The sequence below is a fragment of the Neodiprion fabricii genome, chromosome 4 (genome assembly GCF_021155785.1).
Source record: "Neodiprion fabricii isolate iyNeoFabr1 chromosome 4, iyNeoFabr1.1, whole genome shotgun sequence".
Classification (NCBI taxonomy): Eukaryota; Metazoa; Arthropoda; class Insecta; order Hymenoptera; family Diprionidae; genus Neodiprion; species Neodiprion fabricii.
This window is the reverse complement of record NC_060242.1, coordinates 5,755,924-5,777,940: the sequence shown is the minus strand read 5'-3', so window position 1 is coordinate 5,777,940 and position 22,017 is coordinate 5,755,924. Positions and strand designations below refer to the sequence as shown.

General features: G+C 38.6%; 1 protein-coding gene across 6 annotated transcripts in view; it reads right to left on the bottom strand.

The window, feature by feature from the left end:
- LOC124179816 (acetylcholine receptor subunit alpha-like) overlaps positions 1-22,017 on the bottom strand; it is a 131,413-nt gene that overhangs the window by 69,738 nt on the left and 39,658 nt on the right. For 4 of the 6 annotated variants that reach the window (XM_046564580.1, XM_046564582.1, XM_046564581.1 and 1 more), the window contains exons 2-3: positions 15,200-15,244; positions 10,232-10,341 (exon numbers count right to left, since the gene is read on the bottom strand). In XM_046564580.1, the coding sequence (XP_046420536.1) occupies positions 10,232-10,341; positions 15,200-15,244 (155 nt within the window). Of the gene's footprint in view, positions 1-10,231; positions 10,344-15,199; positions 15,245-22,017 lie in introns of those variants that run through there. The other 2 variants (XM_046564586.1, XM_046564584.1) reach the window with 2 other exon arrangements.

The window sequence follows — 22,017 nt, the reverse complement described above, 5'->3', positions numbered from 1 at the left end:
AAAAAAAAAAAATAAATAAACGTCCTACCACCTTGTCAAGCTCAAGTGTAACACGAGGATCCTTTGAACGGGGCTTCCCGCAGGACATGATGAACGTGTATTATAAGTCGTGAAAATTATCCTGGAGCCGCGAGTACAGAGAAATGAGGGAGCAAAGAACGTGCGGCATTCAATCATGCCGGTGAAAATAATGCGCAGCCCGTCTCGCGGTGGGAATTTCCATTTTCCTTATGAGCGTTCAAAATTACAGCAGTTTCCGTTTTCCATGCCCGCGAAATTAATCGCGGAAGTTTAAAATGTATTTCGGAAATAACTCGCGAAATCTCTGACCCAGAAAATTTAGTCTACGGTACATGATGTATTCTGAACCAAAAAGTATCGTGCATTTGTTATTGTTTTCACACAGTTAAAAATTGATTTTCGACGAAGAAAAGCAGGGTGTTTAATTTTCTTTCAAGTACATCGAAAATTAGGCATTAAATTGAAAAATGTTTCGCACAAAAGTGGTTGTTTATGAAAGGCGACATCAGGCGAGGATTCCAATTTTTGGGTCCGTGTCCTCTGCTGGCCCCATTGAGGCCCAACTTTTTTTCTTTTTTTTTCTGTTTCTTATTTTTTATTACGTTTTCTTATTTCTCATTGAAAATCGAGTTAGTGTTACTCTTGGTCATTCTTTGGTTTTTGGCTTCGAACGGGCCCAAAACGTTATTATACGAAGTTTTCTCGCGAAAAAAGTGTCAATGCGTGAATCATTGAGAGGAATTTAGAAATGAGAACGAGTTCCACGATGAACAGAATCGTTCAACATTGTAAAATGTTTAAGCGGTCGTTTCCATTCTTCATAACTTGGAATAACGTTTTGGGTCTGTTCGAAAACGAAACCCGGAAAAACGACTTGGAGTAAAAGTTATCGACTTTTCAATGATAAATCTGCAAGTGTAATAAAAAAATAGGTTTCATTTTAAAAACAAAAGTTGGGCCTCAATGGGCCTAGCAGAGGCCTGGGACCGAAAAACTGGGATGCTCGTGCGATGTTCCGTTTCATATACAACGAGTTTTGTTAAAAAAAATTGCTCAATTTAATGCTCAGTTTCTGATATATTTTCAATCGGGATACCCCATATATTGCACATGAAAGCTCACAATGAGCGAGTTATAAAATCGAATTTGTTATTCGATTCCCGTTATTATACCGCATTGATATTCCATCGGTATTTTCCGCATGCAACTGCAGGGAATTGAGAGGAAATAGAGAAAGTTTCGACCAGCGTTATTCCGAACACTGCGGCATCATCATTTCGCCATTGTCCTCGACAGCACAATAAGAGGTGCAACGTGACCCTTTCGCTCAATAGAGAATATACCCTATAATAAGCGATGAGAAATACCCGTTCACCAAAAATTTCGCACGTTATGCGAAATCGCAAAATTACATCGCGAATTATCCACGAACGTTAATTCCACCCTGTTTCGTCGATTGCGCGTGAAAAGCGCTACACATAAATAATAAAAAACGTGTATATAACGTCTTGCAAAGAAAAGTATACAAAAACTACGAAAGATAGCAGCGATGCTAATCTTAAAACAACGTACGCGATTAGATAGTCAAATTTTTTTTTAACCGTGCCAAAATGAACAAGATGTTGCAGAAAAGAAGAGAAAAATAAAATGCAAGAAAAAAAAAGAGAAAAAGAAAGGAAAAACAAAAAAAAAAAAAACAAAAAAAACAAAAACAGCTCGTGAAAATTGAATTCTTCCCGTGCACTTTGCGCGTTACACAATTATCAGGCAAGTGTCCCGAGCCTTGGTGCCGTTTTAGATACGGAAGTATCGGTGGAAAATTCTCTCGAGTAAATATCGTCGAGGGCAACGTCACTCAGGCAGTTTGGAATGTCAAAGCTTTGGGACGAAGCCAAGCGCAGCGTTGAGGCCTGGTAAATCAGACCGCAAGGTTCGCCACCCTCGTCGCAAAATCCACCTGCAACCCCGATTTCGACGGACCACAAACTCTGCACGTCCTCGATTAACTGCAGCGATCTGTTGGCCAATTTCGATCCGATCAACAATGAGTCGTATTTTTATCCTAGTTATTATTGATATTCGGGCGGGGTTGAAACTCCGAATTTGAAATGTTCCGAAAGCGCCAAATTTAGAATTTTTTTTTTTTTTTGTGGTGAAAGCTGGAGTAAAAGAATCAAACTTTGACGAAACGTCAAAGTTTCGAATGTCATGAAACCCGACGCACAAAGTTGGGTAAGTGTAAAATTCAGAAAATGTGAAAATGAGAAAATTTGAACATCGTAAGCATCGAAATTCTGAGTAATCGAAGATTTTCAGTTCTGTGAATTTCCGGCTTGGTGAAAATTCACCGCTTTCATCTTTATTAGTCTTGGGTTATCGATATTTTTACATTCGAAATCCTGCCCGTTCCGATTTTTGGTTTTTCTCATTTTTCAAACCCACTTGTCGACTAAACTACGCACTGTGAGTATATTTCATTTTTTCGGAACTTTGCTCTGTCGTAACTTAAATTTTCGGAATCTCGCATTTCGGAACTTTGAGACATCGGCTTTCCGAACAGTCGAAACTTTGTCGTATCGTTAAAGTATGATTTCTTTACTCCAAGTTTTGCAAGGAAATAATTTTCAAATTAATTTTACTCGAGCGTTTTTCACCCGATTCTGAGGTATTTCGGTAGAAAACTGTTTTTCCGACATTTGTCTATTTCTCTCCTACCCTTTCCTTCAACCTACTTGGATTTGCTAATCGCAGTGATACTCGGGGCGAAAATGCAGTTCAAGTTTTTGTCGGAAGTCGCTGTTATTTCTTCAGAATGCAAAGCACAGTCACAGTTTTCGCACAGCATTGTGCAGTCGTCGAGAGCCTGAAGCGACTCTGTAAACCTCGCTTTGACTTCATTTAATCCCGCCGAACAGTCCGCTTCCAGGCTCAGTATCTTTCGCTTGTAAAAGTCCGAGACACTCGGTGACGTTGCCCGGAAAATGCAGCTCGACTCAACCGAGTCCAGATTCCGATGCAGTTTAAAGCATCTTCCATCATCCTGCAGCTCCTGAGAATCGATCCGTCGGTTATTGATCGTTACAAGTATTTTCAAAACTTTTCCCAATTGTAACGTGAAATTTTTTCGTTCCCTTTTTGATTCAAGGCCTGATCGAGGAATCGATGCAAAATAAAATTCGAAGCAGGGTTTAAAAATTGGCTAAAATTGCATAACTTTCAAAACATTACAACTATACGTTTTTTTTTTTTTTTGCCCGTCAGATTGAAGGTTTTTCTTTTTTATGTTTTACACGAGATCGAGAAACTCGTTGAAGTTGAATGCGAAAATTCAGAAAACTTATTGCAAGTACTGTGAATTTTCGAACTTCTACAGCTGTTCGGAAAACAAAGTCCGAAAGAAAAGAAATAATTGGCTCACTTCTGATTGCGAGTGGATTAAATTCGGTGGCTGCAGCTGATATCCAAAATAGTTTCGAATAGCTTGGTAATCGTGGAACTTTGAATACGAAGAGAGATCTGAATGGAAGTATACACGTAATTAGAGTACGAGAAGAACAATTAAAGGGTGATAATTATGCGACAAGTTGAGCGAGTGTTTTCTCAGTTAATCGATAAATTTGAATCAGGATTCGAGAAACAAAATCTGTAATACTGAATTACGTACAAAAGCTCATTTTCAAATTGATACACAGTTGAAGAAAAGATGAAACCAAATTGGAAAAATGGTAAAAACTGACCTTGAACCGGAGGGGGACGAATTTTCGAACGAACGGAAACCACGTGACGAATAGTATTATCGATTTCCTGTTGGAGATTTTTTCTCTCGTCTTGAAGCGCGCGTCGAAGATTTTTCAAAATTTCGCGGAGGTTAGAAATTCGAGAGGTTAAAACCGCGACGGAATCTTCGTCCGATGATGCAGCCGTCGGGTTTTCGTCGGCAGGCCGCAACATCGCCGAAAAAATTTTTTTCACGGGTTTTCTTCTCCTCAGGTTCTGTGCATTTCGCGCTCTTGAGAGTTCTCCGCGAAACGGGTGAAATAGCGTAAAGAGAGAAGAGGAAAGAAAAAAAAAAAAAATGTCAGTATGTATCGGAATTCCGGATGAAGTTGCAGCCGAGTATCTTATCTTCTTTTATTTTATACATATTATTTTTTTTTTTTTCGCAGGTTTTCCGGTACGTCAAGGTCATGTTTTACTCCTAACTTTACCGACCGAGCAAACTCACCCTTTTCTATCTCTATATGAAATAAACAGACGAACGGAAAGGGTTCAAATTTAAACGGTGTATCGCTCTTTTCTAGCGGAATTCAGAAAAGTTACCGATATTCCGAGAATCGTAAGAAAAATGTGTAATTTTATGACGCGCGTTACTATTTTTATATTTCCCATATCTCAGGGGCCAAAAAGTGCACAGCTGAGATAATTTTCACAATTACGGAATTGAGTACCTGAATTCCGTTACAAAAAACCGATGCACCGTCGAAATTTGAACCCTTTCTTATCGTTTGTTTAGTTGATATAGAAAGAAAAAGGGCAAGTTTGCTCGGTCGGTAAGGGTAGGAGTACTTCATGACCTTGATGACACGTTTTTTTCTCAATAACGATTGACTGGTAAATTTTGTTACTACGGGATTTTTGATGTACCCTCATTTTGTATTAAAAAATTAAAAAATTACATATCCGGTGCAATTCTCCGAAATTTGAAAATGGTACCAGATTTTTATTTTAATTAGTTAGCCAACATTTTTTTTCCATTTTTCGGTCCTTGTTCACTCACTGGATGAAACTTCAAGATTCAAAACTTTAAATCACATTGTATGAAAAAACGCGTGTGAATCTGAATTTCAAACCGTGAAAATTTTAACTTCAACTGTAATCCGTGTGAAAAAATTTCAAAGTATTTCGAACAAGTCTACGTGCAGCAGACGAAAAAAAACATTTTTCGTGTCGGAAGTAGAATCTGGTCGGAACTGATGATGAAGTATTGCGTAAGAAACGATTTTCTAATCAACGTTAACAACAAGTAGGAATAAAAGATGCGAATATTGATTGAAAAAACGACGAAGCTTTCTTCAGCATTCTGCAACTAACCGCCTGACGTTTAATTCGGATTGATGACGACAAGAGCAGAATGCAAAGAAGTTTCAGCCTGCATCAAGGATCCTGCATAACCGGGATAATATCTCGGTAATAGCCTTCATTACATACACACACCGTGAAAACTTTTTGCATCCATTAACGAGACTTAAGGCTATTCACCGTGAAATTAGACCGCGGTAATCGCGTCAGTATTATAACGTACGATAGGTTTATCACGTTCAAATTGCAGCAATTTGCTTCACGTGTCTTCTTCAGGCTGTGCAGACGAGAAGGGTAAATCAAAATCTTGACGTCGCATGAACATTTATCGTTCGACTCTGTTTTCTGAATGAAATCAATGTTGAAAAAGAAAAATATTTGAATTATCCGTAGTGTTTTGAAACTTTTCGAATCCTTTTTGTTTTCACTCTCTTCAAACATTCGAATTTTGGGATCACTCATTTCTTTTATCTCGCTATTTCTTCTTTTCCTCAAACTTCGTTCTCTGAAAGTAATTTCAAAATTTGCTGTCGTTGAAAGAATGAGGGAAGAAAAAAAAACCAGAAGTGTAATTAGAATCAGAAAATTTCGGTAATTATTACCGACTCATTGATAAACTAATCATCTGTAGGAACGTGTTGGAAATATTTGAAAAAATGGCTGCGTTGCGTGAACAGATTTTTGGATCTGACCAACGTAAAAACGAAACAATAGTATGTGTTCAAAAAGGATAATCGAGGTACGAAAGGAAATCAAAGATTCATATTTTAATCTCCCTCGAAATTGCAGTCTGATCGCTACAGTGAATTACGTTTGACGTTCTGTCTAAGCGAGGATATAGTGACGAATGAGATGATTGATGTGCGATGATACGAATTCGCAGCACAAGGTTTAGCGGCTGTCGTTCGCAAGCGGAGATTTTATATTTATCAACATTCGTTGCGTGGTGATTGCGGGAAATTTAATTAAAAAATACGGATGTCATTGCAGACGTGAAATGACTGTGCAATAAAATATTAAATCTTTGAATCTCACAAGCAAAAATTATTTTCCATTTAGGATTATTAATCGCAAAATTGATCGACAATCAAACTTGAGAGGTCGAAAAAAATTTCATAAAACTTGAACACGATAGCTGCAAAAAGATTACACCTCAAAAACATGTGAATTATTAGAACCGAAAAAAGGTTGACAATTTTGCTCAAGAATTATATAATTTAAAGTGATATTGATGATTTTACGTAAATGATTATCGGTATCCTCTGATTTTGCAGTTGAAATAAAAAATTCTTTGATTATTATATCACTTCGAAGTTACAAGTATTTGAACTTTGATCCAAAAATTCTACAATTTAAAAATTCTCTCACTAAAGAGCGATTTTGACCAGTTGATCGCAGACTTTTGAATATACCTAATCGACAAAAATCAATGTTCAATCTTTTCGAAGAAACGAAAAAGAATCCTGAAACATTTCGCAGTCTATGAAAAATGTGTGAAAATTATAGAGGGACAGAAATTTATCTTCCAAACTGTTTCTAATATTTCGAAGATAATGAGATAAATTTTTTCAACGAAGATCGTCAAAGTGTTGAAAAATTTGGCAAAACAAATGGTTGAATCAACCGCAAAGTTCGCTTCTTCGAAATGAAATATAAAAAAAAGATCTTAAAACGATGAGAGTAAAAACTTGAATGCTTAAGAATTTTTCGGGTTTCTTTTGAAAAGTAGAACTTTGAGATGAAGGTAACCGAATGCGCGTGTAGATTTGGGTAATCGGTTCGGTAAAAATAATTTCACAAGAGTTGATAAATTTGCGTATCTTTCGAATATTTATTGCACGAAAAACTTGCGAAAAAATAAATGATACTAAAACTTGGTTGATTTAGCAGGGAACGTTCCGCATTCATAAATGAGTGAAAATATATTTCCCCCCCCCCCCCCCCCCATCTTGGAAAATCGTCAAGACGATTCAGCGATATTCGAGTCGTTCGTTTCGCCTTAAGACGAGGGGTTTTATCTTCAACCGTCTTATATAACGTGGCGTAGAGCGACTGCTAGCTGGCGTGTATAAAAATATGTAAAGGAATGACGAGCTGAGATACAGAGCCGTAAAACGGCGTGTAGAGATTGCGAATCGATAGTCCATAAGGGTATAAATGCGCTTCGGGATTATCGATACAGCTGTGAAAATGGCCGGCGGTATTTGACGGGCGCATTTCGGTCGGCTTGAAGCGAGGCGTCTCGATATCGATTTCGTATTTGTACCAAGTTTTATCGCCGTCCCCCATCACGTACGTGTCGCCTTCCTAAGACAGACTGGAAATTTCTAACGTACTTTAACGCGGCGATGGAAAATTCGTTGAAAGAATAAAATACACGAAGTTTTTGAAATTCAAGCCCCAGGCTCGACGCCGAAAATTGATGCAAGCCCTCTTTTGGATTCACTCAAGCTTTTTTTTTTTTCTTCAACGGGGTATTTCAGTCGCTGATATCGATGCTAGACGGTGAGTACGAATGATTAAAGATGTGTAAAGTTTCCATGCAAGCTGTCAGTCGGATTGAGACTCGAAATATCGAATACCTGTTCAGGGAACAATTATCTGTTTTACAAGTTTCTAAAATAAGCTTGATCTGTGAAAATCGCGGGCATCGTTTTATTGAAAAATTTCATTTTTTCTCAATAAACAGTCGCATTTAAGGACTTTCTAAATCACGGTCTCACTGTTTCTGGCTTTGTACATTTTTTTTTTTTCTCATATTTTGACCGTACGGCGTACGCTTTGCGAAAGAATATCCTGAAATTATTGCTGAGAGATTATAATGTTCGAAAAGCACATGGATCAAAATTGCTTTGTAATGAAACCGGCCGAGAAATGTTTTAAGTGAAAAGTAGAAGTGTTGAGAATCTTCTCAAAAAATTGTCAAACCATTCAAACGATGTTTGGAGTTGAACAAAAAATGGAAAAAAAGTCGGTCGATTACGGGGGTAGTCTCGAAGTGTTCGAAACAGAAAATACAGTTTTTGAGAAATTTAATAAAGAACCTTTCAATGTCGTTTTAAATATTCATAAATAATAAATCAGTTGACTAAAAAAATCGGGAAAAATTCAGGATACTGTTTCAGAGTTTGGACGTTTGTAGAAAATTTTTTAAACTCAATAGTTTTCAAGAGAATATATACCGTAATAAATTATCCGATAACGTTTGATACACCGAAAATTTTTTCAAAAGAATAAAAATGTTCACGACATTGAAATTCGACTTTAACTCTTGTTAACTCTCTCTCTCTCTCTTTCTTTCTCTTTCTCGTTTTCTTAGCGAAAGGAAAAAAGAAAAGGTCGTACAACCGTAGGTATAAAAGTGAAAAGACCGGGGCAAATAAATCGTCTCATTTGGTGGCGCAAGGAAGTTCGCGTCACCGAAGAACGGCGATGTTGGAAACGAAAAGAGAAGAGGGTAAACAGCTAATGGCCCGACCTCGGATCTGGAAGGTAGAAAAGTGGCGAGCTACTAACGGTGACCGAGGCTGCAGAGGCATCTTCGATTCGTCGTGGCAAAGTATATAAGGAGAAGGTTGACGTGGCGAGAAGTGCGGGGAAATAAGCGATATTCAATGGAACGCTCGCCTGGGTTCGAGAAATTTCATCCAGTGAAAGGAAACTCAAGAAAGGAGACGCGAGAAAATAAAGTACGCTTGACAAAAATCACCAAAATTCCAGCTACTTGGTGTAAGGAATTTTTTACCGCACAAATAGAAGTAAAATATTCTAATGTAGGAAAAAAAGAAATTTTCGCTTTTTCTTTTATCTCAGAACGATCGGCGAACTTTACGTTGTGATTTTATTTGTTTAATTCATTGTAAAAAACAAACGTCAAATATATTTATAAACAGGTAAACAACATACGGGTTGAACCGCAAATTTTCGACCGTTTGATTACGTATAATTAATCAAGGGGTGAAATTATTACACCATCGAATCAAACTTAACAAACAGAATACACATCTGATAATAATTATGGTTAACGTATCAGCCGGAGAATATTTGTCGCTTGTTACGTGGCAGTTGATGTTCCTTCGAGATTAAAATTTTTCCTGCATTCGTACCAGTTTTTAATTATCGCTTCCGTTTACTTATGTCTATTTAAAGAGCTGTTCTTTTTATCATCGTTGTTATTTTCTATTTATGTTCATTCGTTTTATAATACGATTATAATTTTCGAAGATTTTTACTCGCCGCCGCAGCGCCCATTTCTCATGCGATATAAAGATGATCTATCGACCCTACTACAGTACAGGTAATATATATATATATATACTTAATGTCTTATACATAGTGATATAAACCGACACGTCTTTGCACGCATCGATGCGAGTAGGTATAATATTTTACAACTAAACAATGCGATAAAACGCTGAATCCAAACAGTCTGCGTACATCTATGATATTTCATTTCACTTTTTAATCGTGCGTTTATCGCACAAGTTTGCAAGAGACTTAAATCAGCTTATTATTACACATACTGCATTTTAATCGCATCAGCTGTTGCGTGTGAAATCGGTGATGTTACGTATTATAATTATAATGATACACAGTAATTTGCGAAAAATTTTCAACGAAGCGTGTACCGTGTAACGCTACTCTAAACCGCGTATGCGTATCCATATGTAGAGACGAACGTGTGTGTTTGTTTTAATTTACACACATACATATGTATATGCATAAATACGGATAGTTTCCAAAATCCATACCGCAGAATTTCCAATTTTCCAACATCATACGCTTGGATTGTGAAAACGAGCAGAGCTATTTCGACCATGATGAACGGATATAATATTCGTAACGATTGAACGCTTCGGCAATCGCCGAATGTTTCCGAAAAACGATTTCAACGATCGAGAGGTGAATGGGAGAAGAATTTTAAAACGCAAGCAAGCAAAAAAAAAATAAGTAAATAAATAAAAAATTTGAAATTTGTTTCCTCGTGTTTGATGAAGACGAAGTTAGGAAAATAGATGAGATTGCGAATAATCGACGTCCGTTCATCGGTCAGATTTTGGGGCCTCATGCGGTGCCCGGTTAGGCGTAATTTTTGAACACAACGAACATCACGCATTAAGGATCGACTTACTTGTTGTAGAGAACAATGTCAGGCCGCCATATGTGATCCGAGGGAACGTGCAGCATGTGAACGCCGCCGTATTCCTTCGGCTCCCATCGAAGTTTGTAGTCGTACCATGACTTGAAACAGAAGAGAGTAAGAACACACCTCAGAAGAATCGTATGGCGGTAAAGTTTAACGACAAATGAGTAAAAGCAAATATATACACACCCGTGTTGATTTTATGTTGAATCATTTTCACGAGACATTTTTCCCTCATATTCTATATTGATCGACTGATTGAAGTACCTACGTTTATGACGAATTCCATGCAACCCCAACCAACGGCTGACCTTTGCCATTTTTGATTTTGTTTAAAAAAATTTCTGCATTGTTCCAACTCTGAATCGGTAGTCTGAATTTTTCCAGATTTTTTAGTCGACTTCTCAATTATTTATAAATATTTAAAATGATCTTGAAAGTACCTTCTTTAAAATTCTCAAAAAATTCTGAGAAGCTGTATTTTTTTGTTTCGAATATTTCGAGACGAGACCCATAGTGGGTCGAATTTTTCCATTTTTTTTTTTCATAGCACATTGAATCTTTTTGTTCAACTTAAGATATCGTTTGAACGGTCTGAAAATTGGCGCGAAAACTCTCAAAACTTCTACTTTTCATTTAAAACATTTCTAGACTGGTTCCATTATGGACCGATTTCGATCCATTTATTTTTTTGGAGCATTCAACTTTTTTTGTCAACTTCATAATGAAACCGGTTTAGATATGTTCCAAGTGAAAGACAGAAATTTTAAGAAGTTTCTGGATATTTTCAGACCGCTTAAGCGATGTTTCAGTTGGTCATAAAGTTTAATGGTGCGAAGAAATATTTAAAAATCGGTCCATTACGGGTCCAGTCTTGAAACGTTTGGAAAAGAAAACGCAGTTTTTCAGAATTTTTTGGAGACTTTTCAAAAAAGTTCTTCTCAAAATCAATCAGTATTTATAAATAATTAACCGATTGAATTAAAAATCTGGCAAAACTCAGGGTACTGTTTCAAAGCTGGGACAATTGCAGAAAAAAAATTTCAACATAATCAGAAATGGTGAGGGTCAGACGTTGGTTGGGTTCGCGTAGGAATTCCCCTTAGGTATACATACATAAATTTCCATAAGCTAAGAAATGCGGCGTAGCATGATTAGACTCATGGTTGTAGCTTGAATAGCTATTATTGAACAGTGTATCAACATATTGAGGAAAAAGTATTCATGTCGGTCACAGTATTCCAAGTAACTGATCAATGAGGAAAATATCTGACCCATCGTAGCAGCAGTCCTTTGGTATTATGATTATATTTTTAAAACCCTGATTCAAAAATTAACCAGATTTATCACTATTTGTTAATTTCGCAAAAAGAAAAGCGTTGGAATAGTATTGGAGAAAGTGTCTGTTGGTGATTTTGACATATCTTGACGCGTTTCGTAACCAGTTGCACTCGGTTAGTCACACGCATCGATTCAAAAACGACCGTGAATTGAGGAATCTGAAATTTTGAAGACGCGGAACCGATTGCGCTATACAAGATGAAAATTCTTCGTTTCCAACCAGATTCGACTCCTTGTTATTCATTGCGCGGTAAACTGCAGTTCCTTTAACGAAGTGCAAACAAGTGCGTACGCTAATTTTCAATCAATCGTGTTTGTCAGTTACAGTTTAGCCAGTGTATTACGATACTCGGAATTGATAAGATGTATGCCAAAGTTCAACAATGTCATCGTCTCTCAAGCCTTAAATACCAAGAGTGGAATACGTGTAGGCAGTACTTCTGCCGTTAACCCGAGTAGTGGAATGATCGCGAGTCGAAATGCCAACGTCAAGTGCCATTCTGCCGCTCCATTTGCTTTGTCAGCTAATTGCTTCGAATTCGAACTCTGGCGTTTTCAACATCGGTAAGACTGAAACTGCGCCTTTTCACTCACACGCGTAAATTATGTGTTCGCTTTTTCTATTGGCAGCTTCGGCTGGAAGTCAGACGTCGGTTCAGATCGCCAAGCGATTGTCAGCCAATCTTCCGCAGGGCTACGTTCCTCATCCCGACATCGGCTTCGCGTTCTAAATTCACGATGAAAAAGTGACGTGGCAGCGGGCAAGACGGCGATGCATCGGCGAAGGTGCCGATTTGGTGTCGATTAATTCCGCAGCGAAATCCGAGCGCGTTTCCAACCAGAGAATATTGAGAGATCGCCATTTGCACGATGGAGTTTTGCGTAAGCCTGATAAAAAACAATGGACCAATGTTCGAACAGGTAATGTCCTTGGACCTGGGTCCCTTTCCCTGTGTGATAACTGTGATTCATTAATTCAATTTCTTTCCGGCGATTCAGGGATGATCCAGCAGACTTTACCCTGGGCGTCAATCGAACCGATGCAGCGTTGGGTGAATCGGACTGCGCGGCAATGTTAGCAGATAATAACAGACTGGGGAATTGGAATTGCGATATTCGGAGGACTTACATGTGTGAGATCCCAACCAACGAGTGATCTCGCGAAGTGTAGAATTCGGCGCCCGCAGCCAAAAGCATGTCCGATTTTCGAAGACGCAAACCAACGCCTCGACGATGTTTGAAAATGATGCTGCGGTGAGGACTCGTTGGAGTTCTTCATTTTCGTCATCGTGTATTCAAAAGATGTACGACGATTCTTTCTGTGTATCGAATAAACTGTAACATTCTATCAAATTCCAAGAGTATCCTTCAGTAATGTATAGGTCAGACATTCAACCTTAGGATGGTTAGCGGATGAATCACCTTTGGTTGTGTACAATTCCGTCAATCAGTTTCCCGAATGAATCATTGACGACGTTAAGGACACCTGCGTTACATGTAACTCGAAATACCTTGCTATCCAACAACTGTGTCACTCGCTTCGACTCGTTCAGCAAAATCGACTCGTCCTTGAACGGTCGTTTTCAGGCAGTGGAACAGGTTTCATGGGTCCATAATCACCTTCACGCTGCTCTTGCAGAAATATTACTGTCGCGTGTGATGATTTGATTTTCTAAACGCTCCTCTTCCGCGTGACGTGTATTGTACACGTAAGTACATCGAAGCACCTAACTCCCGGATTTTCAACTTTTATAACACGAGTTCCCATACCGCACAAGGCTCTGAAAGTGGGCGAAAATTTCTCCTCGCGAATTGTAGACGTGGCGGTTCGGGATGTCCAGTCGTAGACCAGCCTTCATCACTCAAATCCGAGAAGGATTCGATGCCATGATCCATCTCCACCGTGATTTTGCTCGATTTCTACATCATAATGCGTTACATACCAGCATAATGGCAGCCATGCAGTCTGCGAAATCGAAAACGCGGATGGTGAGGTTGCAGGGCATGTGGCAGTAAAGGACAGGCTCGAACCCATCGATCATTCGGTTTCGTAATTTGGATACCAGTTCTACGACGATGCCGGCTTCCGCCGGTTCGAGAATGATAGAATATCATAATCGGATGAAAAATGCCAGAGTCGAGGGGTCACTCACTGGGCAAAAAATGGCGTACACTAATTACCCACAATTACACAGATCACAAATTTATGAAAGTGATTACATAGCTTACAGACTTATAACAAAGATCACAGAGATTACAGATATTACCTGAGATTAGATAGAGACTTGAAAAAGATATCAGAGAATAAATGAGATTACACTAACCTGTGTACACCAGATTACAACAGTAGTTAATCCCTCGACCACTGCACAGTCTAGTCATTTTGAACGATCCGACTGTCAAACTATTTTTCAAATTGTTGACGTCTTTGTTTGTATGTTATTCAAATTTGCTAAGCGTGATTTCTTTGACGTAATACAGGAATGCTGTTCCATTGGTGTTCGCTATTACTGGAGGAACTAAATATGACATTGTCGTGTATTCTTCAAACGGTTTTGTCTCCTTGCTTAAGACTTTTGATGGAAAGACGTTACGGCCGATTCATCCTTAAGGCAATTAGCGTTTCACTGCTCCTCCTGTCTCTTAACGTCGACGAGTTTCTTCGATGAAATATAAACGGCAATGAAGTTATTGTTTTGGTATCACAATACGCACTTACGCTCAGGTATACATTATTCATCATCGCTACATACTCTTGACGCAGTTTCTGAACTTTAGTGAATTATTCATCCGGTGTTATGGATATAATGTATACAAAGTTGGCAGTATTACCCCGATGCCGACGTGTTCTCCTGAACAACTGCACACATCATGAATTCATTCGAAGCGAAAACGCGACCTTTATACATTTGAATCCGTAGCGAGCATCTAAAGGCAGGTGTATGATATATTTACGTATTGCGGCTGAAATTGAAATCCTTTCTACGCGATATCATACTTGAATCTTGACGTTGTACCAGCTTACGGATACAGTAATGAACCAAATCGTGACATTGATAAGCGATCAAGACTTGTCGATAATCCGAACGAATATTAACTGATGACCGAACGCCCGGAGTTCCGTCAAACTCGCTATTCGAACTACGAAAATAATTGAACGAAGGAAACGGTAGTAGCCGGGAAAACAAGGAAAAGGGGCAAGGGGAAACTGGGGTGTTCGAGGATTCGACTGACGCGACGTTGAGGGATGAAACGTCGTTCCAAGACGTGCCTGGTATCCATCCTTCACCTCTCACTTCCCGGGAATGGTTCATCTTCGGGATTATACCGGAAGTGGAAAAAGGGAGAGAAGAACGGCTGTCATTTTTGGACTCGGTCCAGATGAGAAAGGGGAGAAGATAGAAGAAGCCGCGACCACACCCAAATTAATTAAATCCATTATCATCCCCGGCGTCCTGGGAGAGGAGATCGAAAGTGAGAATTGTAAGGCTTAGGGTTAATTTAAGACTCACAATTACGGCATGCATCGAGAATCTGACAATTGTTTTTGACAGTTGAAATTCGAACATCGAAAATGAGGTCCAATCATCTCGTCGAGTGATGAATTTTACTCACCTGTTCCACCCAGAGATTCGTCGTCATGATCTGGTTCTTCAGATTCTGAAACACACGAATTTTTCAAATTTTGATCAGTCGGATAATTAGTTAATTTTTTTAGTTTTTAATTACCACCTGAGAAACACAAGATTTTAACTACCTGATTATCGGTAATAGAGAAAAATGGCTGATTTAAGCTAGACAGACTCTGTGATTAATTTAACGTTACAACATTTCTCTGAAAAGACAATTATGTTTGGTTGCTTGAACGTTCTTTTACTATTTTGAAAATATTATAGGCTAGAGAAAAAGGAATGTGAAGAAGTATAGACGCATATGATTGCAAATTCATCGAATAAAGTTTGCCGAATCGACCGATCGAATCTTCGTCGTGTTATTCTTACCAAACAATTTTAACTTGTAGCAAACTCGTTTTTCACAATTTTTTCGTTATAATAATAATCCATCAAAAGAAGATCTTGCGAGGACTTGCTGAAACTGAATCTTGTGGAATCTTTTCTTATCAAGACTCTTGGAATGATTCGTTTGCATAAATTTACATTCCACGAATAGAAATAAATCATTGGTGAAACTTTGAAAAACAGCGTGGCTGTAAGCGTCAAGACTCGATGAAAGAGAAATCGAATTTCCTACCATGGCCAGATGACCTAAAATAAATAATCGGAGCTAGATGATCGCAACAAAAAAAAATTCTAGTTACGGTTACCGTGCAGTCCAGAAGCATTTCCATGTTACTACTAGAGCCGAAAAATCTAGTTCCAGATACAAAATGGAAATGAGTTTTTTAGAATTGACCAAAAAAATGTAGGATGTGTTCTTACTCTCGTTTTGTTTTTCTTCTTCAATGTCATTCATACAGTATTTTATTGCCTTTGTTGCGATCGATAAATTGATGTTAAGGTTCTGTCAACCTGAAGAAAATGCAAAGCTAAACAAACAAACTCAGCGTTGCAATTTCCATAAAATTTATCAATCGATAACCTGCGGGTATAACGATTACACTGAATAGTTACTCGTGTCAAATTTCCTCCTAATTCCAACAATATTGAAGCCATTGCTGTAACAATGTGACTAGAATCCTCCAGTAATTATAGTAAACAAAATTATTCCTAGCAGGGAAAAAATATTATTGGCAGTTAAAATTGTTGGGGTTGAATTTTGGTTTGTCCAAAGCGTTTCCGAAGGGTTCGAAAACCCTGAACTCACCCTCGGTTCCGCGCGTAATTCAAGCCATATTACCGACCGTTACCAGCAATTACCAGGCATTAACACCACCGGTAATCACTTTGATGACGCGAAATGTTTACCGAGCAACAAGGCGGCTGCGTCGCGTACGCGTTATAATTACGCCTCCCACCCCTTGCCGCAAGTGTTTTCACTCTCCCACTAACAATTTTTCAACACTTTCATCCCTGCCTTCGACGTCAGTTTTCCAAGGTTTTACACATCCGTACACCCGGTATAATTTTTAATAATTTAAAACTCTTTGAAGATTAAATATAAATTCCAGCTAAGATCGCTAAAGGAGACAGATATTATACATCGGGCCCGATTATGACCATGATTTGGGCCTGGCCAGAAACGTAACGTGTCATTTTGGAACGCCCTAATCAGGTTCAGGGCTGGTTTTAAACAACATGGGGCAGACCCTGATTAAAACTAGATCAGGGCCTCAACAGGCGGATGTCTAAGCAAGTTCACGGTTTACTACTTAATTAGACCCAGGCAACGGTTGTTGAAGTTTATTGATTTTGGGAATACCAAAATAGTAGATAGCCACCCTATATTACAAGTCACAGAATAATTTTATCACGAGAACGCCACGAACTACCATGACGCCTGGTGGCTGCTCGCGGTACTTGCAAGGTGTCAGGTTTGGTCAGGTCCAGATCAGGCACGTCTAACAATAAGTAGAGCAGGTACTCAGGTACTCAGACATGCCTGATATTAACCTAACCAGGGCTACGTCAGGCGCGCTTCAATAAGAGATGTCTGATTGCAACCTGATCAGGGCCTCGTCAAATTTCTGACCGGGTGAATGTAAAAATAATAATTAAATAGATAAAAATTGAAAAAAATCGAAATCGTTAACTGATTAAAAATAAACAACAAAGTAAGAACCGCGAAAAAAAATAAACAAACAAATAAAAAATCAATGCCATCGGCTTTTTTTCTTCCACTCAATTTGATTACCGTGGAAGCGGTGAAAAAAGGCGAAGATGTGTTATCCGGACGATTTTCGAAGGCTCGTTCGACGGTTGGGAAATTGGAGCCTGCGAGGCACTTTACGCGTGGCGTGTCTGACGGGGCGGGGGGGTGAATTTTGTGGCTGAAAATTAATCCTCGAAAAATTGCGGAGGCATTACGGTGCGTGCAGTATCAAGGCAATTGTCGGTAGATCGGAGGGTGAATGTTTTTTTTTTTTTTTATCATTTTTTTATTTGGGTAAAAGAGACACTCGCGAAACGCTGCGCGTGATATCGTATATTGCAAAAAACATTGTTAACTGCGATCAATTGCTGTACACCGACTAAATCCGGCCCAGCGGGAATTTCGGAACGAGTTATTCGTGCTTGTTTATGACGCGCAATTCTGGGACTCGCCAACTCTGGTAATCCATAACGATCGACTCTCTGACATCTCGACATGACTGATTACTCGGTCGGTAAAGAGATTCGGTCGTTTGGGGAATATTTTTTCAAACAATGTTTACGGAAAACGGGTTGAAAGTATGGAAAATAATAGAATTATTGTTTTATTCCGTGTATCTAGGTGTGTATAATTATTGTTATACGTAGACTGAATTCAATATTTATGAATGTATTCAAGTCTCTATTCTCGATTCATCGATTCAATTACGAAGATCACTCAAAGTGTTAAAATAAACGTATCGACGATACTCTTAGACAATTAACTTTCACTATCTAATTTTCAATATAGAAACGCTAGATGCAGTCAATCTTAGAATGCGACTTTTACAATATGAATATGGATTGCTGTAAAAGTACAGAAGAAATTTTGTTACAAAAGAAAAACTTTCGATAAGTGCAAGTAATGCAAGACCTCAAGAATTTTATTCAAGAAAGGAATATCAAGGATCATAACAAGTTGGCGACAGATGAAATACTTACGGAAAAAAAAAAATTACTTGTTTTCTGCAAAAATATGCTTCGTTGCACTTTTTTCGCTGGAAGTAAGACCAAGTTGCTTTTACCTCCGTTCCAAACTTTTAAACATCGTTTTGACTCTCATTACATTTCAGGCATTTTATTATCGTCGCATCGTAATTACTCTGTAATATTTCAGCGTCAACATAACGAATGACAAACTTTTTATAGGCTAACTGATTTCATACAAATCACAATATGCAAATCGCTGCGGTAAATTGTACCGTACATTTTTTATAAAGTACCGTTCGCAAGGTGGATGATAAATGCACTCGATATCCTGTAACAATAAAAATCTCTCTAAAGCGGTAAAAAGTTGAAAACCGACGTCAAAACAGCCGCGAGTTATTTATATATTACCCTGCACGTGACGTTTCATGACCTGGAAAAAAGTTTCCAGGTTCAAATTCAAGAAACTTTTTGTAGCCGCCGCACGGAGTGACTAAATGCAATAATTCCTAGTAAATACGGGAGTCCCGCATTTCTCACCCCCTCCCAATCCCATATATTCTCCACCCCCCCCCCCCCCCCCCCCCTTAAATTTTCCCTTCCTTCTCAACCCTCGCAAGTCTGTCGAGGGAATTTTCTAAAGTTTCTTCGCTCGAGAGTTTTCAATCGCGGTCTAAACGCGGTTCAAACTCATCCCTTCTCCACCCCACCACCACCACCACAACCACCAAATCCAACTAATAAACCTTCAATTCCTCCACTTGCCGCTTGAACAACTTTCACCTGCACAGGCAAAGTGTATACATGGATTTTAGTTTCTGAGATAGCAATTCCATTCCCGTTACCAGGTACTTGAACAATTTTTCTTTATTTATTTATTTATTTATTTATTTTTTTTTTTTTTCACAGTCCTTAACCGGATTTTTGTTTTTCGTTTTCCAGAGAGGTCAATAATTTTCACTCGATAATCTTGGATAGACTATTCATCCCATGTTTTTTTTTTATCAATTGAAAAAGTCTTCCGTAATTTGTTCAAACTTTGAAACTCGAAATTTCAAAATTCTATTTCCCGAATGAATTGACAAATATTTTTTTCACACACGTCCTAACAGCTTCGAGTATTAAATCGGTTCTCTCTGCGTAATAGTTTGATTATAAAGCATCAATCCATTTGGATCTGCAAATGTATTATACAGAGTTTGGTTTATTAGTGTAAGTAAATAATTTGCAAGCGAGAACGGACACGTATAACAGCCTAATCCTAGCTGATTATGGTTCGCACAAGCCTGATGAATCGTTTGAATCACAAGTCGATAATGCGAACGTTAACGGGATTATGTATACCTCGAATTGAAATGCATTATGCATATACAATCGCGGCTAGAGTTCGCGATCCTGACGTTCCTCCTGAAACTAGTCCTTCCAAAAAGCGGGATATGCGTGCGTGTATAAATATATATATATATATACATTTACGATTAGCTCGTAGTAACATTAATGAAAATGACCAGTTTTTAGTCAACGAATTCCTGCTCAAAGAAATAAATATTTCAGATCAGTGAAACAGTACGATTAACCATTCGTGGCACAGCGTCTTATATATACGAGACACCTTTTTTGAATCGGTTATTCAAGATTTGTACACAATTTTTGAAATACCGCTGTCAGTTTTTTTGCATCACTGGATTTCTAAGATGGCAATGTACATGTTTTGAGTCAGTGCTTTACATGAACAAAGTGTTGAAAATGCCTGTTTTTACAGAATCAATGTAGTTGTGGGAAGATAATGGGGAGTAGAAAACTAGAATTCGGTGATCTCGGGTTTTTGGGGTCGCTCATAACGAATGCGATGTCAAGATAAGGCGAATCCAATGTGGCGGGCTCAAAATATAAAAATTAATTCGATTTGATCGAAATTTCTTGCCGGGTGATTTTCGGGGTCGCTGAAAACAAATCCGATGTCAGAATTGAAAAATTTGAGACAGCGGATCCAATGTGGCGGACTCAAAATATAAAAATTGATTCTATTCGCTCGTATTAGGTCCACCATTTCGAATTTTGAAATTTCTCAGATCTGACCCCATCTTTGAAATCAGTGAGAGACATCGAGAACCTTCGTAGGTCCAATTTGAACGAATTTAACTGCGGGAAAAAAAAGTATTCTTCAAAGGATCGAGTACAATAAAAAAGAAAAATCTCAGTCGAACTTTAACCACATTCCGGTATTTCAGATCTCTATTTTTCGACGTATAAAATTGCAGAAATGTCGTCGTTCGGTTGTTATTTATGAGTTTCCGGCGTCCCGTACGGAGCTACTTAACGGTGTATAAAAACGATGTGATGTATCGGTTAAAACTGCGCAGCATGGAGGCGAAGGGAGGGCAGTTTGCTCTGGGCAAGGTATAAATATATCAGAGCTTGCAGCCGCGGAAAGATTGATGCGATTCGCAATCACGAGCTTAGAAGTAAACCTGCCGTGCCGCTGCCAAACGTCTCCGAGACAAATGGTTGCCGCTTTTTAACGCTCGTCGATCCGGTAATTAGAAGCTGTAAGCCGGATGCGCAGTTTCTTAGTTTTCTCTGTTATAAGCAGAAGGAGATTCGGTCTACCCGTTTCAATTCTTTGGTTTTCAATTGTAATGAAATATTCGATTAGTTTCGTTGGATTGCGAGCAAAGCGAGCGCTTGAGGTTGAATTTCGATCCATCGTCAAAGGTTAAAGACATTTTTATTCACTTGCCAAAGAGAGAGAGAGAGAGAAACATGAAAATCGGGAAAGAAAAAAATGATTACTGAATGTAAGAGATGTACAAACCGTCCAAGAATATTTTCTCCAAATTCCAAGTGAATCGTGAAACGTATCGCCGATTGAAATGGTGAAAGTTATCGTCAATGACAATGGTTCAGATTCATTGATTCTGACGAAAGAAATGTGCAAATAAAACTCGATCTGCGTACTTTCGAATAAAACAAAGCAGAATCCATCTCGAATGATTGGTTGTTGAGGTATAAATTCGATAAATTCAACAACTCTTTCAGCCTTTTTTATTCACACACTCGTTTATTACAACCCCTAAAACACCAAGGTCCGAACGTTCGGAACGTACAATCGACGTGGGATCGATACTTCGGTGTGTCTGAATTCTCGGTTGAATTTGTGTAAATTGCACGGTTGAACAAACACGACGAATGTATGCGATCAGCAAACGATGCAACGACTACCGCACGCGCATATATCCGTCAGCGAACGGGTTTTCCGCATTTCCTTCTCACACAGTGATTTTATAGTCCTGAGTGCGATTCGCTGTACTGTATTTTCCGCTCTCGTGTCCCCCGCGAAATTCGCTTCGTCACTTTGACCGATCGTCAATAATCCCCGGCATCCGGAAGTCGCTGCGGTGTTTCCGGTGACGGAAGACGAAGGATACTGCAGGAAAATGTAAACGAGGATTGGAACTTCAATTCCGCCAATTTGGTCTATTGAGAAATACACTTGTGCGGAAAGAGAGTAGGTTATAGTACGGATACAAATATGCGCTGAACGTTACGGTGCAAAAACCATCTTAAACGGAATTTTAAATCGTTGAAAAATTGTCGCGACTACGATTACAATTTCACACGAGTTCAATTAGATTTTGAACACGAGCCTTTTGTAATGAGATGAGATGAGATTTTTTTCACAATGCGTAATATAAATCT